Source organism: Babylonia areolata, chromosome 22 (assembly GCF_041734735.1).
Source record: "Babylonia areolata isolate BAREFJ2019XMU chromosome 22, ASM4173473v1, whole genome shotgun sequence".
Lineage (NCBI taxonomy): Eukaryota > Metazoa > Mollusca > Gastropoda > Neogastropoda > Buccinidae > Babylonia > Babylonia areolata.
The window spans coordinates 35001-53582 of NC_134897.1; the positions used below are offsets into that span (position 1 = coordinate 35001).

Consider the following 18582-nt stretch of genomic DNA (forward strand, 5'->3'; position numbering starts at 1 on the left):
ACCAGCCATGTACTGTAGTTGTAGTTGTAGTTGTAGTTGAAAGGATGAAATCAACCAGCCATGTACTGAAGTTGTAGTTGTAGTTGTAGTTGAAAGGATGAAATCAATCAGCCATGTACTGAAGTTGTAGTTGTAGTTGAAAGGATGAAATCAACCAGCCATGTACTGAAGTTGTAGTTGAAAGGATGAAATCAACCAGCCATGTGCTGAAGTTGTAGTTGAAAGGATGAAATCAACCAGCCATGTACTGTAGTTGTTGTAGTTGTAGTTGTAGTTGAAAGGATGAAATCAACCAGCCATGTACTGTAGTTGTTGTAGTTGTAGTTGAAAGGATGAAATCAATCAGCCATGTACTGTAGTTGTTGTAGTTGTAGTTGTAGTTGAAAGGATGAAATCAACCAGCCATGTACTGAAGTTGTAGTTGTAGTTGTAGTTGAAAGGATGAAATCAACCAGCCATGTACTGAAGTTGTAGTTGTAGTTGAAAGGATGAAATCAATCAGTCATGTACTGTAGTTGTTGTAGTTGTAGTTGAAAGGATGAAATCAACCAGCCATGTACTGAAGTTGTAGTTGAAAGGATGAAATCAACCAGCCATGTACTTAAGTTGTAGTTGTAGTTGAAAGGATGAAATCAATCAGTCATGTACTGTAGTTGTTGTAGTTGTAGTTGAAAGGATGAAATCAACCAGCCATGTACTGTAGTTGTTGTAGTTGTAGTTGAAAGGATGAAATCAACCAGCCATGTACTGAAGTTGTTGTAGTTGTAGTTGAAAGGATGAAATCAACCAGCCATGTACTGTAGTTCTTGTAGTTGTAGTTGTAGTTGAAAGGATGAAATTAACCAGCCATGTACTGAAGTTGTTGTAGTTGTAGTTGAAAGGATGAAATCAACCAGCCATGTACTGAAGTTGTAGTTGTAGTTGTAGTTGAAAGGATGAAATCAATCAGCCATATATTGTGGTAGTTGTAGTTGTAGTTGAAAGGATGAAATCAACCAGCCATGTACTGTAGCTGTTGTAGTTGTAGTTGCAGTTGAAATGATGAAATCAAACAGCCATGTACTATAGTTGTAGTTGTAGTTGAAAGGATGAAATCAATCAGCCATGTACTAGTTGTTGTAGTTGTAGTTGAAAGGATGAAATCAATCAGCCATGTACTGTAGTTGTTGTAGTTGTAGTTGAAAGGATGAAATCAATCAGTCATGTACTGTAGTTGTAGTTGAAAGGATGAAATCAATCAGCCATGTACTGTAGTTGTTGTAGTTGTAGTTGAAAGGATGAAATGAAACAGCCATGTACTATAGTTGTAGTTGTAGTTGAAAGGATGAAATCAATCAGCCATGTACTAGTTGTTGTAGTTGTAGTTGAAAGGATGAAATCAATCAGTCATGTACTGTAGTTGTTGTAGTTGTAGTTGAAAGGATGAAATCAATCAGCCATGTACTAGTTGTTGTAGTTGTAGTTGTAGTTGAAAGGATGAAATCAACCAGCCATGTACTGTAGTTGTTGTAGTTGTAGTTGTAGTTGAAAGGATGAAATCAACCAGCCATGTACTGTAGTTGTTGTAGTTGTAGTTGTAGTTGAAAGGATGAAATTAACCAGCCATGTACTGAAGTTGTTGTAGTTGTAGTTGAAAGGATGAAATCAACCAGCCATGTACTGAAGTTGTAGTTGTAGTTGTAGTTGAAAGGATGAAATCAATCAGCCATATACTGTGGTAGTTGTAGTTGTAGTTGAAAGGATGAAATCAACCTGCCATGTACTGTAGCTGTTGTAGTTGTAGTTGCAGTTGAAATGATGAAATCAAACAGCCATGTACTATAGTTGTAGTTGAAAGGATGAAATCAATCAGCCATGTACTAGTTGTTGTAGTTGTAGTTGTAGTTGAAAGGATGAAATCAACCAGCCATGTACTAGTTGTTGTAGTTGTAGTTGTAGTTGAAAGGATGAAATCATCCAGCCATGTACTGTAGTTGTTGTAGTTGTAGTTGAAAGGATGAAATCAATCAGCCATGTACTAGTTGTTGTAGTTGCAGTTGAAAGGATGAAATCAAACAGCCATGTACTATAGTTGTAGTTGAAAGGATGAAATCATCCAGCCATGTACTGTAGTTGTTGTAGTTGTAGTTGAAAGGATGAAATCAACCAGCCATGTACTGTAGTTGTTGTAGTTGTAGTTGTAGGATTTCAAAGATGCATCTATCATTCACTTGTACAAGCGAAAGGGGAACCGGCAAGCCTGTGATAACCATCGGGGCATTTCCCTGCTCTCCATCGCAGGCAAGATACTTGCCAGGATCCTACTAAACCGCCTCACAGCACACCTTGACCAAGGTCATTTGCCTGAGAGCCAATGTGGATTCCGGAAAGAGCGCGGAACCACCGACATGGTGTTTGCTGCAAGGCAGCTGCAAGAGAAATGTCAGGAGCAAAATGCTGATCTGTTCTCCACCTATGTCGACCTCACTAAGGCCTTTGACACCGTGAGTAGAGAGGGACTGTGGAAGATCATGGCCAAGTACGGATGCCCTCGGAAATTTATTTCCTTGGTCAGCCAATTCCATGAAGGCATGCAGGCTCGAGTCCAGGACAATGGTGAAACATCTGCTCCTTTTCCTGTCACAAATGGTGTCAAGCAAGGCTGCGTCCTGGCTCCAACGCTGTTCAGCCTCATGTTCTCTGCAATGCTTACTGATGCCTTCAGAGATGGCGATGTTGGAATTGGCCTAAAGTACCGAACAGATGGCAAGCTGTTTAACCTCAGAAGGCTTCAAGCAAAAACGAAGGTCATGACAGACATCATCAGAGACTTTTTGTTTGCTGATGACTGTGCCCTCAACGCTGGATCTGAAGCTGACATGCAACTCAGCGTCAACAAGTTTGCCACTGCCAGCAGGAACTTCGGCCTTACCATCAGCACGAGGAAAACTGAAGTTCTCCATCAGCCAGCCCCAGGGAAACCCTACGTTGAGCCCAACATCACAGTCAACGGTCAGAGACTCAGTGCGGTGGAGCGGTTCACATACCTTGGCAGCACACTGTCACGAAATGCGACCATCGACGATGAAGTGAATGTCAGGATTGCAAGAGCAAGTGCAACTTTTGGCAGACTCAATGCAAATGTCTGGAACAGAAGAGGCATTAGTCTTGAGACCAAGCTAAAGGTCTACAGAGCAGTAGTTCTCCCCACACTACTGTACGGCTGCGAAACTTGGACAGTGTACCAACGACATGCCAAGAAGCTGAACCACTTCCACACAACATGCCTCAGGAAGCTACTGAACATCAAGTGGCAAGACAGGACCCCAGACACAGAGGTGCTCGCAAAAGCCACCCTTCCCAGCATCTTCACCATCCTGATGCAGTCCCAGCTTCGCTGGGCTGGACACGTGGCGCGCATGCCAGACCATCGGCTGCCCAAAAGGCTCTTCTATGGCGAGCTGCAACAAGGGAAGAGATCACACGGAGGTCAGAAGAAGCGCTTCAGAGATACTCTGAAGGTCTCTCTGAAAGCGTTTGATATCAACCCTGACTCCTGGGAGGAATCTGCAGTGGACCGTAACAAATGGCGCGCTGCTGTGCACAAAGGCGCCAAGTTGTGCGAGGCCAACAGGACTGCTGCAGCTGTTCAGAAGAGGCAGGCCAGAAAGTCACGGGCAAACAAGCTCCCTGACAATGATATGCCTGTCTTTGTCTGCCCCAACTGTCAGCGAACATTTCGTGCGCAGATTGGACTATTCAGCCATCTGCGCACTCACAGATAGACTCATGAGCATCCTTCCCCCCACCCCACCACCACCCTCCCCCATCCCCCATCTGGATGACAACGATGGTCATCATCGATCTCGATGGACACACCACCACCAGTTGTAGTTGAAAGGATGAAATCAATTCGTCATGTACTGTAGTTGTTGTTGTTGTAGTTGAAAGGATGAAATCGACCAGTCATGTACTGTAGTACATGCTCTCCAAAATTCAGAGCAGAAATGAATGCAGAGACGCTTCCACACCAAGGCAGTGACCACCTCCCAGTAGTTTTCAGTCTACAGAAACTGTCAGATAAACGCTGCATGAAACCGCGTGATCCATTTCAGTATGAAAACAAAGAGACAACCGTCATCGAAAAATTAAGACGCAGAAGAAACAAAAGAACGGCACTGAACAGGATGCAAACTATTCAGCCCCCATGGTGGAATACCGACACAGAGAGAGCCTGGATAGAAAAACATGCGGCTGTCAAACTTTGGCAAAAAGAAAGAACAAAACCATCTCCGGATAAAGATATTGAAACAAAAATGAAAGAAAAAACTAAACAGTTTGAAATCATTGCTCAAGAGGCCAAAAATGACAAGTGGAAACAGCTTTGCGAGGCACTCAGTTATGACTCAACATTGACAGAGTTCTGGCAATTTTATCGTCGCATGGAAGGGAAAACGTGCACAACAACAACCCCAGACATGGTAGACACTGACGGAACCAAGCTTAAGACAAACGAAGAAAAAGGATCCGTCCTGCTCAAACGTTTCATACAACAGAGCGATCAAAGAAACTTAGATGAGAAAAAGAAATGTGTTGAGGAGTTAAACCAAACACTTATGCAGACTGGACCTGATGATGACTTGACAATAGATGATCTAAACGAAGCAATAGCTAAATGCAAGAAAGAATCGGCTCCTGGCCCAGACAAAGTTCGCTACTCGGACATCAAGGAACTATCGGAAGAAGACTCCATCCACTGTCGGGAGACTCCACTGTTTCATGCTGCGCTGTTGCTCAATGTGCAACACTGACAGTCATATCTATGAAGAAACGTCACAATTGTCATTGCTATTGTCATTATCACATGGATGACTTAAACCCTGTCTCAAAGAGAACATATGCCTTTCACTATACAAACAGTCACTGAGCCAGAATCTGTATTTGTATTTCTTTTTATCACAACAGATTACAGATTTGTCTGTGTGAAATTCGGGCTGCTCTCCCCAGGGAGAGCGCGTCGCTACACTGCAGCGCCACCCATTTTTTTTGTATTTTTTCCTGTGTGCAGTTGTTTTTGTTTTTCCTATCGAAGTGGATTTTTCTACAGAATTTTGCCAGGAACAACCCTTTTGTTGCCGTGGTTTCTTTTACGTGCGCTAAGTGCATGCTGCACAAAGGACCTCGGTTTATCGTCTCATCCGAATGACTAGCGTCCAGACCACCGCTCAAGGTCTAGTGGAGGGGGAGAAAATATCGGCGGCTGAGCCGTGATTCGAACCAGTGCGCTCAGATTCACTCGCTTTCTAAGCGGACGCGTTACCTCTAGGCCATCAGTCCACTTACACAGTGCAACCTCATCATAGACTCTACGGGTTTGTAGCTATAGTCTTTGCTGGTGTGTGAGAGAGAGAGAGGGAGGTATTCCCATTATACTTGCTCTGCATTGCTTTTGCAAAGTGGAGATACACACTGTAATGATAGGAACGAATGTGATCATAACATTCATATGATTTGCATTTTTGTGCTTTCTCTATATATCTTTTTCATAGCTGTTATGCTTAAGAACCCACTGACGCATTATGAATACATGCACGCACGCGCACGCACACACATGTACCGGAACGCTTGTATGCATGCACACACACACACACACAAGTGGAGTGATGGCCTAGAGGTAACGCGTCCGTCTAGGAAGCGAGAGAGAATCTGAGCGCGCTGGTTCGAATCACGGCTCAGCCGCCGATATTTTCTCCCCCTCCACTAGACCTTGAGTGGTGGTCTGGACGCTAGTCATTCAGATGAGACGATAAACCGAGGTCCCGTGTGCAGCATGCACTTAGCGCACGTAAAAGAACCCACGGGAACAAAAGGGTTGTTCCTGGCAAAATTCTGTAGAAAAATCCACTTCGATAGGAAAAACAAATAAAACTGCACGCAGGAAAAAATACAAAAAAAAAAATTGGGTGGCGCTGAAGTATGGCGACGCGCTCTCCCTGGGGAGAGCAGCCCGAATTTCACACAGACAAATCTGCTGTGATAAAAAGAAATACAAATACAAATACACTGAGATGGAGAAAAACTATTTCTCATCATTTACTTTTTACATAATTTGTTCATGAAACAACACATATCCGACCAGTCAGGAAGAAGTGAAACCATGGTTAAGAAGAACCATTCACTGTCCAAGAACAAAAACGTAAAAGATACAGACTCTAAAGCTTTTCGGTTATCAGAACAGGAAAATCATATCCTCTATGTCTAAGGCTCGGCATAGGAAGAGGCGACTTTTTTCGCCGAAGTGGTGAAGCGCATATGGTTAGACCCGCAGCTGAGGGACAGGACATCGGAGGGAGTCTGAGGCAACTCGGCCAAGAGCCTGGTATGCTGGTGGGCCAGTGATCTGGGACCAGCCAACGACTCTCTTCGACGTTTTGAACTCAGTTGTGCTGGTGGGCCAGTGATCTGGGACCAGCCAACGACTCTCTTCGACGTTTTGAACTCAGTTGTGCTGGTGGGCCAGTGATCTGGGACCAGCCAACGACTCTCTTCGACGTTTTGAACTCAGTTGTGCTGGTGGGCCAGTGATCTGGGACCAGCCACCGACTCTCTTCGACGTTTTGAACTCAGTTGTGCTGGTGGGCCAGTGATCTGGGACCAGCCACCGACACTCTTCGACGTTTTGAACTCAGTTGTGCTGGTGGGCCAGTGATCTGGGACCAGCCACCGACACTCTTCGACGTTTTGAACTCAGTTGTGCTGGTGGGCCAGTGATCTGGGACCAGCCACCGACACTCTTCGACGTTTTGAACTCAGTTGTGCTGGTGGGCCAGTGATCTGGGACCAGCCACCGACACTCTTCGACGTTTTGAACTCAGTTGTGCTGGTGGGCCAGTGATCTGGGACCAGCCAACGACTCTCTTCGACGTTTTGAACTCAGTTGTGCTGGTGGGCCAGTGATCTGGGACCAGCCAACGACTCTCTTCGACGTTTTGAACTCAGTTGTGCTGGTGGTCAGGGGGTGGCTCCGACATCCTCCTTCGTCTCACTGCGTGTGTGGCTGCTACTGCACACACACACACACACACACACACACACACGCACGCACGCACGCACACACACACACACGCGCGCACGCGCGCACACACGCACGCACGCACGCACACACGCGCGCACACACGCACGCACGCACGCACGCACACACACACACACACACACACACACACACACACACACACACACGCACACACGCACACACACACGCACACACACACGCACACACACACACGCGCACGGGCAACATGCAAGACAACAGTGCACTGGCGGCGCCCTGTGTGAACAGGTTTCTGGGTGAGTTCAGTTTCTTATGATGTAAAGGGGTAGATGTACCCACCCCTCTAACTTCCTCCATAGGAAAATAATGTGGTATCATTATCATTCTGCTTCGCGAAAGGAATTTGAATCCGTATGGGAGGAATGGTACTGTTTTGTTGTTGTTGTTTTCTTCTTTTGAGATATTTTCTGCCTTGCTGAATGAATTTGTTACTATCCGAGTATCGGATTGTCGGGTTGTACATGTGCGTTTCTCTCCCGTTCAAGACTGGCTCGCTGACAAAGAATGTTATGTGCATGAAGTAAGTCTCAACGCATTCTTTCTTCGGAAAAAAAAGTAAGAAAAATGTTCTAATCGCCAAATTAATTTTTTCACATCTTTCCATATGCTCGATTCTTGCACACTCTCAAAGGCTGCAGGTTGTCTTCAGAGCACTAGTGACCAGACAACGTTGGCATGCTTCAATCGAGGCTTGACAGATTAATAAATGTATCTTTGTTGAAGTAATTGAAGGTCCTCTTTATTATGCCAATTATTTCATGAGTTTTATTCATATGATGTTGGATATAGGAACTGAAGGATAAGCACTTGTCAGATACAACACAAGGACCCTTTTCTCCTCAGACTTCTTTTTTTTTGTTTCTCACGCGTTCATCCTCCGAGATGCCTAACGAGCATCGTTCATCCTCCGAGATGCCTAACGAGCATCGTTCATCCTCCGAGATGCCTAACGAGCATCGTTCATCCTCCGAGATGCCTAACGAGCATCGTTCATCCTCCGAGATGCCTAACGAGCATCGTCCATCCCCCGAGATGCCTAACCAGCATCGTTCATCCTCCGAGATGCCTAACCAGCATCGTTCATCCTCCGAGATGCCTAACGAGCATCGTTCATCCTCCGAGATGCCTAACGAGCATCGTTCATCCTCCGAGATGCCTAACGAGCATCGTTCATCCTCCGAGATGCCTAACCAGCATCGTCCATCCTCCGAGATGCCTAACGAGCATCGTTCATCCTCCGAGATGCCTAACCAGCATCGTTCATCCTCCGAGATGCCTAACCAGCATCGAAGAGTTACCGCTCGTTGATGATCAAAATTCATTCACATTAGATCTGTCTGCTGCATCTGATATAATTATTGCCCACTATCAATGCACAAATTCTATCTATTTATCGGTTTTTGTATAACTTACCAATAGTGTTCCTTTTCCATGTTTGAAATCCCTGGCCTTCACATACAATTTTAATTCTATATGCGAAACTGTACATCCCAGCCTTTCAGTACATGTATCGGAACGGTATTTAAAAAAATATCAGCTTCAGGGTAGAGCCCTGGAGAATTCCATTTTAATATCTTTGCATTTGGTGCTGTACTACAACCTACTTTCATCTTCATTTACGTCTGCCAAGAAAAAAAATACCGGGGATGAATTTAGGGTGGGTGAAATCTCTTCTCAAGGGTGCACGGGTGGTGTATGGTGGTCATTGTGGTGTGTTGCACGGGTGCTGTATGCGCGTTTGAGGGTACGGGTATATAAAGCAGTGAGCGATCTTTTCCCACCATCATTTCTTCTCAGGTCGTCAGGTGAGTGACGATGTGATTGCTGTGTCTGTGACCACCACAGGTTCTGGGCTGGCTTGCATCAGTCATCTTAGCAGTGCTGAGTTTGCTAAGCGTTCAGAAGTAGCGTTAACATTTGAAAATTCTAAGCACTATGCAAACTTAGCGTTGGTCAAGTATTATTAGCAGAAGTTGTAGGACAAGGACTAAGCAAGCTTTCAAGCTTTTCGACAGTCCCTTCTTTGTTTCATAACATATTTTGTAGAGATTTTGGTCAAGGTTCGACGCTTCATTTAATTGATTTGTTCGCCAGTCTCTAAAAATTAAGAACTTTGTAAAATTGTCCTGTTGATTCTAGATGGTGCTTGTTTTCTTCTTATTCTGCGTTCGTGGGCTGCAACTCCCACGTTCACTCGTATGTACACGAGTGGGCTTTTACGTGTATGACCGTTTTTACCCCGCCATGTAGGCAGCCATAATCCACTTTCGGGGGGTATGCATGCTGGGAATGTTTCCATAACCCACGGAACGTTGACATGGATTACAGGATCTTTAACGTGCGTATTTGATCTTCTGCTGGCGTATACACATGGGAATGTTGAGCATATATATCAAAATGCCATTGAAACCAACTTACAACATTTTCCGTCTTCGAAACGAAACTGAATTTAAAGAATACAAGGAAAGAAATGTGGATACTATGACCATGCTATTTTTGTTCCACCGAGAGACGCCGATAGGGTAGGGATATCAGAGCAAACCTGTGAAACAGGAAGTTGGGTGGAATTCCTGTGTGTTTTTGTTTGTTTGCATATATTGCGTGCCTATATGCTGAATAATTTTTTTCCAGTTTCACTGCGGTGTAGCAAAGAGTAACCCAGAGCTGACACAGGAGGGTGATCCGCTGACCGCAACATGACCGGAAGTGTGATGCTTCTTCTGCTGGCTCTTGTGCCGGTGACAGGTGTGTAGATTGTCTGTATGTCTCGTCCCATTTTGTCAGACAGGTGTGTAGATTGTCTGTATGTCTCGTCCCATTTTGTCAGACAGGTGTGTAGATTGTCTGTATGTCTCGTCCCATTTTGTCAGACAGGTGTGTAGATTGTCTGTATGTCTCGTCCCATTTTGTCAGAGAGGTGTGTAGATTGTCTGTATGTCTCGTCCCATTTTGTCAGACAGGTGTGTAGATTGTATGTCTCGTCCCATTTTGTCAGACAGTGTAGATTGTCTGTATGTCTCGTCCCATTTTGTCAGAGAGGTGTGTAGATTGTATGTCTCGTCCCATTTTGTCAGACAGGTGTGTAGATTGTCTGTATGTCTCGTCCCATTTTGTCAGAGAGGTGTGTAGATTGTCTGTATGTCTCGTCCCATTTTGTCAGACAGGTGTGTAGATTGTATGTCTCGTCCCATTTTGTCAGACAGGTGTGTAGATTGTGTCTGTATGTCTCGTCCCATTTTGTCAGAGGTGTGTAGATTGTATGTCTCGTCCCATTTTGTCAGACAGGTGTGTAGATTGTGTCTGTATGTCTCGTCCCATTTTGTCAGAGAGGTGTGTAGATTGTATGTCTCGTCCCATTTTGTCAGACAGGTGTGTAGATTGTGTCTGTATGTCTCGTCCCATTTTGTCAGACAGGTGGGTAGATTGTCTGTATGTCTCGTCCCATTTTGTCAGACAGGTGTGTAGGTTGTGTCTGTATGTCTCGTCCCAATTTGTCTCATTCTGTGGGACGTTTCTTTCTTGCCTTCCATTTCATTTTCCGTCTTTCTGTTTCTTTCATTATATCTTTTCCGTCTGTTCCATTCGGCAATTGTCCACAATTTCCCCCCTCAAGACGGAATGATTAGTGTTCACAATGAGGCGTGGACTGGACGTTCACTCTGCCAGAGGAGAGGAAGAACTGTGGATGTAGCTGTTTATGCTGGCGCGCGCGCGCCCGCGTGTGTGTGTGTGTGTGTGTGTGTGTGTGTGTGTGTGTGTGTGTGCGCGCGCGCGCGCGCGTGTAAATAGCACGCCACATTGATTACGAAGCTTCAAAAAGTGTGATACTTCAGTCATTGGAAACGAATTTCATTTAGAATGTCCAAAGAAAGAAAATTATGGACATCTATTTTTCCAGAGATTTACTTCTGTAAATCAGAGAGACAGAGAGCAGCTCTGGAGTGGGGCGCAGTTTGGGGAGGGAACGGATGTATAAGCGAATACTTGTCTTTGACTGTTGGGGAAGGGAGGGGGGCGCATTTTGTATGTATTAATTCATTATTTCTGTTTAGTGTAGGAGTGTTTTGACGTACACAAACTGGCATGAAGTATCGCGGGGCTAGCGGGCAATTACATACATCACAGGAAGCGTGAATTCTGTTACCTTGGAATTAAATGACTCTCTCGTACAGTGACGTCACAGTGGACAGCACCGCGGACGTGGCAGTGGACAACACCGCGGACGTGGCAGTGGACAACACCGCGGACGTGGCCAACACCGCGGACGTGGCAGTGGACAACACCGCGGACGTGGCAGTGGACAACACCGTGGACGTGGACTACCAAACCCACAAAGAGCTGCTTCGCCTGTGAGCACAATCCGGCCAACTACTCAGCCAACTGGAATTGCGTGAACAATGTCTGGGCTGTGAGCATTGTCAGCTGTTCTCATCACGCTGAGTGCTACTACACTTATGCCTACAACACAACTGCTGGTGAGTGATGAGTTTTCTTGCGCTGATGTAAAAATAGATGGATAGCTCATTGGCCAGGAATGCTGAAGCCAACTGGACGCCATACTGACACTTGTATCCGGCTGCCAGTCCGTTGAGAAGTTGTCTGCTAACTGGTGGTAGTTTCTGAACTGTAACCGTGTATGTTCGATAAAATCGTGTAATGCTTGCCCCCGCAACATGCCAAATGTTCTGTCTTGGTTATTGTCAATGGTTCATTTACCAAAGTTATTACAGGAAAAGTCCAGTGACACGTAGCGCAAACTTGCTGTGGAGGCACACACAGGAATGTCAGCTTAACTAAAGCCGCGAGCAAGTGAAAGCTTGCCATGAAGCAGTCATCGAAGCCAGCTGAGCGCTCGGCTACATATCTGAAGTAATTGCTTTGCGCTACACTGACACGAGTACCAAAATGGCTGAACACTTCTGCTGGCTTCAGTTGGCAAAGGGGCTCAAAGAAGGCATGCGCTATCCACCAAATTTTAAACTGATTTTCTTGTCCGTATTTTTGAATCGCCCACCACCACCGGGGGCAGCCGGGAGTCTTTCAGTATTAATACTATCCCCACCTTCTGGAAATTCTATGATGGATATCCTCTTTTCTGTTGCATTCTTTATTTCTGCCTTTTCCTTCCTCTACTGTTTGCTTTTTCTGCCTTCCCAGTCCATTCCCCTTTGGGGGGTTTTCCAGCCAGCCTTGATATTTTTGTTTTTCTTTTCCGCAGTCTTGACATTGTTTCTTTGCTGTTTTGCTGTGGCGGTAACGCAAAGAATTTATAAACAATGGGATGGGCACTAGCTGTCCATTCTGTGTTTGCATATATAATCTTTTTATGTGTTATGTTTGGCAAGGTTTGTGTTTTCCTTATTTTTGTAATCTGGGGATCAGTTAAGCCACAGCACAGCTAAATGATCTAGGTAATGTTATGAACTGTATTTTGTGGGTTTGTCTTTGTGTTTTTGTTGTTTTTTGTGGTAGATGCCAGTTGTGAGGGGGGTGGGGGGAGGGGTGGGGGGGGGGGGTGCAACATGATTCTGTCCCTGATGTGTGCCAAGTTCTACCAATGAAGTACCGATTACATAGAGTAAAACGAGGATAAAAGTTCTCACTCTGTGACACAACCGTCGGTGTAACACATAACACCAGCTCATGATTAAAAAAAAAATGCATAGTTAAAAATAAATTAAAAAATCAGGGATGCTGACTGTCCTGCTCATTTGCAGAAAATTATTTCACCTGTCCTCTAATTTCTCCTTTGGAATAAAAGAAGAAAAAGCAGTATGTCTTTTTGCTATAGCGGCATCGCCAAATGATAAAAGAATGTTTTCATAATTTACAAGTGACATCAGTGCATGCTTAAGAATGCATAGTGCGTCTTTTGTTTCAGTCTTATGCTTCAGTTGTGTTTTTACTCGTTCAAACAGCACTGTATTATCGGGATCAGGATCAGTGTAGATACGTCGCAGAGGCGAATATGGCCATCATCGCGACGGACGTGGGAGAGCGCATGCAAAAAAACAAACAAAAAATACCAACCAACAAACAAAATAACACTACTGTTAACGATGGAAAACAGACAGGGAACCTTTAATGGCCGCCTTAAATGCTGCGATCGTCCCTGCAAAAACTCCTTCCAGCTGATTTAATTCTATGTGTACAAGTTATTTAGCTGGTCTGCCCTGCAGAATGGAATGATAAATGATTATATACTCTACATTTCTTCCCCTCTCGAACGCCGAAAAGGCCTATAAAAGTGGAGGTGGGGAAAATTGAGTACATACTACATTGTTACAAACCAGTTTACAATTTTTTTCCGTCTTAGAAACGAAACAATACAGGGGAAATGTGGATATTGCCATTATCATTACCATTACTACTATTATCATTATTCTCATCATATCCATAATTTTATGTGGACCATTCAAGCAAGTGTGTGTGTGTGTGTGTGTGTGTGTGTGTGAGACAAGAAATCACCTATGCAAAGCGTGGCTGCATCGAGTTTCTCTTTCACGAGGGCTGTATGACCGGCGACAAGCTGACGCAGTGCTTCTTCCAGTGTAGCGGGGATCTGTGCAACTCTCAGGTCATAGTTCCAGGGCCCGTCATCGTCTCCAGCCACGCCCCTCTCCGCGTATCTCCCCTGGCTACCCTGCCGCTGCCGATGGGGGCGCTGTTGCTATTTCGTCACATGCTGCCTTGAAAAGAATCCACTTTTTCCTCCTTCAGAATCTCGTCTGCTCTGTTTGTCTTAGTTCCAAGTGAGATGTGGATAATCTCTAGGGACTGATAAAAGCGAAAAGTATTTGGAAGTCCACTTCTTGATTAAAGAACTTTGACTGACGCGTTATTATCAATTTCCTGCCAGCTATGGCTGTACTTGAAAGTGTGATCAATTCCATGTGTGTTAATAATTAAGCAATATAAATATGGTCATTTGTTCGTACGAAAATATTCAGAAAATTTATACAAGAACTTTTTTTTCCAATGAAAGGATTCAGATGCTTGTATCATCGATCTTGACTCTGCCTTTTTGTTCCCAGTAAACCATTTTGTGCATTTCACAATGTAGTCTCATCTCTGACTATTCTTTGTACCATTCTGTGTGTGTGTGTGAGACGGGGGCAGGGGGGGGGGGAACCTGGGGGGGGGGGGGGGGGGGCTCTGTGCAGCGACGTGCTCTCCCCGGGTGGAGCAGCCCGAATTCCACACAAAGAAATTTTGTGACAAAAGAGTAATACAATCCAACACAGACTGGCTTCCTGTCTGACACAAGAGAGACTTCACCCCTCCCCCCCACTACCCCTAACACTTCTGTTCAGACCCCCCCCCCCCCACTCCCACACCTACATGCCAGCAAGCCCACCCACCCCCACCTCCACTTTTCCCCCCACTGATAAGTAGTGTCGTAGAAGGGTCGGGCTGCGCTGGTTGGGTGTATTCCCGGGGACCGCTACGGACTGGCCCAGCTGGAGATGCGAACACACCAGTGGACTGCGCCCCATCTCCCCTATCAGTTAACAGAACATCCCTCGGTAACCCAGCTGAATTGCGTCCAACAGCAACCTTCCACAATACGACAGTTCAACATACTGATGTTGGTTGGCAAGTGGAAGAAGAACACAAGCTTTGCTGGGTCAAACGTGACAGCAGCCTCACGAGCCTGCACAGACACACCATCGGGTAGGTCGCCAAAGACGACCACCTCAATCATCCCGGGACCTGCCATATTGACAGTCCATGTGCACTGCAATGTTCGGCACACACCGCATGGAAACTACACAGCTTTGCCAGAGGACAACTCTGAGTCCCACGTACTGATCACGTTTCTCCTCACCTCCGCACTCTTCATTGGCTCCCCATTGAAGCGAGAATTAAATACAAAGTTGCGTGTCACTGCTATTCTGCTTTCCACTCCGCAGAACCTACTTATCTTTCTGACCTCAAGTGTTTACACTCCCACAAGAAATTTCCGCTCTTCCTGTTACCTTTTGAAACTTCCTCGTGTCAACACAGGAACCTATGGTGAACGTTCGTTCTTCTTTGCTGCTCATCGCATCTGGAACAACCTTATCATATCCGTGCATCTGATTCTATTTCTGCTTTTCACTCATCACTAAAGACTCATCTTTTTAAAACCTATCTATAAGTACTGTCAGCTTCCTTTTCTCCAACACCACCCATGTCAGCTTACTTTGGATGTATGTAGAGTGGGAAAGGGAGAGTGTGAGTGGGGGGAGGGGTTTTTGAGAAAGAGTGGTCATAAATGTTTTGTTACTTGTAATATTCTTTCATGTAAAGCGCCCTGAGCCCTTAGTTAGAAAGGACACTTTATAAATGTACATTAGTAGTAGTAGTAGTAGTAGTAGTATTGTCATGGTTTCAGTGCGCCAAGTGCGTGCTGCACACAGTACCCTGGTTTATCGTCTTAACTGAATGACTCGATGCTCAATTTGATTTTCCAGTCCAGCTTTGGGAGATAGGATGTGAGCGGGAATCGGAGCCACACTTTCACGGACACTACTGGTAGATAAGTCTTATCTATTCTACCACCTCGCTCCCATCAAATCTGAAAATCACAAAAGCACTATAGAAATAAGAAAAAATACGTAATAGCAAGTAATGTCAGAAGCAAAGCACGCAAATGGAAGGAGGAGGAGGGGGTTCTGGTGATATGTACAATTCGCTGGCATCTCTCTCTCTCTCTCTCTCTCTCTCTCTCTCTCTCTCTCTCTCTCTCAGAAGAGGAAGAGCTCCAATTGAAACAATACATACATCTGCCATTAAAAGATTCATGAGTGTTCCCCTGCACCCTTCCAATAAATTAGTGTCAGGTGAAACTGGTAGATTTGAAGCGTATTAGTGCATCAGTTACAAAGTATCGGGAAAAGGTTCACATTCTCAAGCAGCCGGTGTCAAAACTGAGCACACAAGTGTGTGAAATGTCAATGCAGCACGAGGCTAGTCAGTCTAACTGGGCGTCAAATGTGCACAACATTTTATGTCGACAAGGATTTCGGCATGGTATGGCTGAGCAATGGCGATGGTTATGAATGTGTTTTTGTTTTGTTTTGTGGAAATGATAAAAAAACGACTTGCTTTCTTGTGGAATTGAAACAACAACAACAACAAAAAAACAAAAAGTCTCTCTCTCTCTCTCTCTCTCTCTCTCTCTCTCTCTCTCTCTCTCTCTCTCTCTCCGTCTTTCTTTCTTTCTCTCCCTACCCCCTTCTCCCCACCTTTCTCTCCCTACCCCCTTCTCCCCACCTTTCTCTCTCTCCCTACCCCCTTCTCCCCACCTTTCTTTCTCTCCCTACCCCCTTCTCCCCACCTTTCTCTCTCTCCCTACCCCCTTCTCCCCACCTTTCTTTCTCTCCCTACCCCCTTCTCCCCACCTTTCTTTCTCTCCCTACCCCCTTCTCCCCACCTTTCTTTCTCTCCCTACCCCCTTCTCCCCACCTTTCTTTCTCTCCCTACCCCCTTCTCCCCACCTTTCTCTCCCTCCCTACCCCCTTCTCCCCACCTTTCTCTCCCTACCCCCCTTCTCCCCACCTTTCTCTCCCTACCCCCTTCTCCCCACCTTTCTTTCTCTCCCTACCCCCTTCTCCCCACCTTTCTCTCCCTACCCCCTTCTCCCCACCTTTCTTTCTTTCTCTCCCTACCCCCTTCTCCCCACCTTTCTTTCTCTCCCTACCCCCTTCTCCCCACCTTTCTTTCTCTCCCTACCCCCTTCTCCCCACCTTTCTCTCCCTACCCCCTTCTCCCCACCTTTCTCTCCACCTTTCTTTCTCTCCCTACCCCCTTCTCCCCACCTTTCTTTCTCTCCCTACCCCCTTCTCCCCACCTTTCTTTCTCTCCCTACCCCCTTCTCCCCACCTTTCTCTCCCTACCCCCCTTCTCCCCACCTTTCTTTCTCTCCCTACCCCCTTCTCCCCACCTTTCTTTCTCTCCCTACCCCCTTCTCCCCACCTTTCTTTCTCTCCCTACCCCCTTCTCCCCACCTTTCTCTCCCTACCCCCTTCTCCCCACCTTTCTTTCTCTCCCTACCCCCTTCTCCCCACCTTTCTTTCTCTCCATACCCCCTTCTCCCCACCTTTCTTTCTCTCCCTACCCCCTTCTCCCCACCTTTCTCTCCCTACCCCCTTCTCCCCACCTTTCTTTCTCTCCCTACCCCCTTCTCCCCACCTTTCTTTCTCTCCCTACCCCCTTCTCCCCACCTTTCTTTCTCTCCCTACCCCCTTCTCCCCACCTTTCTCTCCCTACCCCCTTTTCCCCACCTTTCTTTCTCTCCCTACCCCCTTCTCCCCACCTTTCTCTCCCTACCCCCTTCTCCCCACCTCTCTTTCTCTCCCTACCCCCTTCTCCCCACCTTTCTCTCCCTACCCCCTTCTCCCCACCTTTCTCTCTCTCCCTACCCCCTTCTCCCCACCTTTCTCTCCCTACCCCCTTCTCCCCACCTTTCTTTCTCTCCCTACCCCCTTCTCCCCACCTTTCTTTCTCTCCCTACCCCCTTCTCCCCACCTTTCTTTCTCTCCCTACCCCGTTCTCCCCACCTTTCTCTCCCTACCCCCTTCTCCCCACCTTTCTTTCTCTCCCTACCCCCTTCTCCCCACCTTTCTCTCCCTACCCCCTTCTCCCCACCTTTCTTTCTCTCCCTACCCCCTTCTCCCCACCTTTCTCTCCCTACCCCCTTCTCCCCACCTTTCTCTCTCTCCCTACCCCCTTCTCCCCACTTTTCTCTCCCTACCCCCTTCTCCCCACCTTTCTTTCTCTCCCTACCCCCTTCTCCCCACCTTTCTTTCTCTCCCTACCCCCTTCTCCCCACCTTTCTCTCCCTACCCCCTTCTCCCCACCTTTCTCTCCCTACCCCCTTCTCCCCACCTTTCTTTCTCTCCCTACCCCCTTCTCCCCACCTTTCTCTCTCTCCCTACCCCCTTCTCCCCACCTTTCTCTCCCTACCCCCTTCTCCCCACCTTTCTTTCTCTCCCTACCCCCTTCTCCCCACCTTTCTCTCCCTACCCCCTTCTCCCCACCTTTCTCTCCCTACCCCCTTCTCCCCACCTTTTTCTCCCTACCCCCTTCTCCCCACCTTTCTCTCCCTACCCCCTTCTCCCCACCTTTCTTTCTCTCCCTACCCCCTTCTCCCCACCTTTCTCTCCCTACCCCCTTCTCCCCACCTTTCTCTCCACCTTTCTTTCTCTCCCTACCCCCTTCTCCCCACCTTTCTCTCCCTACCCCCTTCTCTCCACCTTTCTTTCTCTCCCTACCCCCTTCTCCCCACCTTTCTCTCCCTACCCCCTTCTCCCCATCTTTCTTTCTCTCCCTACTCCCTTCTCCCCACCTTTCTTTCTCTCCCTACCCCCTTCTCCCCACCTTTCTTTCTCTCCCTACCCCCTTCTCCCCACCTTTCTCTCCCTACCCTACCCCCTTCTCCCCACCTTTCTCTCCCTACCCCCTTCTCCCCACCTTTCTTTCTCTCCCTACCCCCTTCTCCCCACCTC

At 46.6% G+C, this 18582-nt stretch overlaps 1 protein-coding gene across 4 annotated transcripts in view; it reads left to right on the forward strand.

Moving 5' to 3' along the window:
- Positions 1-14141, forward strand: part of LOC143297227 (uncharacterized) — a 20371-nt gene extending 6230 nt beyond the window's left edge. For 2 of the 4 annotated variants that reach the window (XM_076609459.1, XM_076609460.1), the window contains exons 2-4: positions 9722-9835; positions 11263-11565; positions 13552-14141. In XM_076609459.1, the coding sequence (XP_076465574.1) occupies positions 9787-9835; positions 11263-11565; positions 13552-13784 (585 nt within the window). In that variant the 5' untranslated portion in view covers positions 9722-9786 and the 3' untranslated portion in view covers positions 13785-14141. Of the gene's footprint in view, positions 1-8874; positions 8981-9718; positions 9836-11262; positions 11566-13551 lie in introns of those variants that run through there. The other 2 variants (XM_076609458.1, XR_013057230.1) reach the window with 2 other exon arrangements.
- The last annotated feature ends 4441 nt before the right edge of the window (positions 14142-18582 follow it).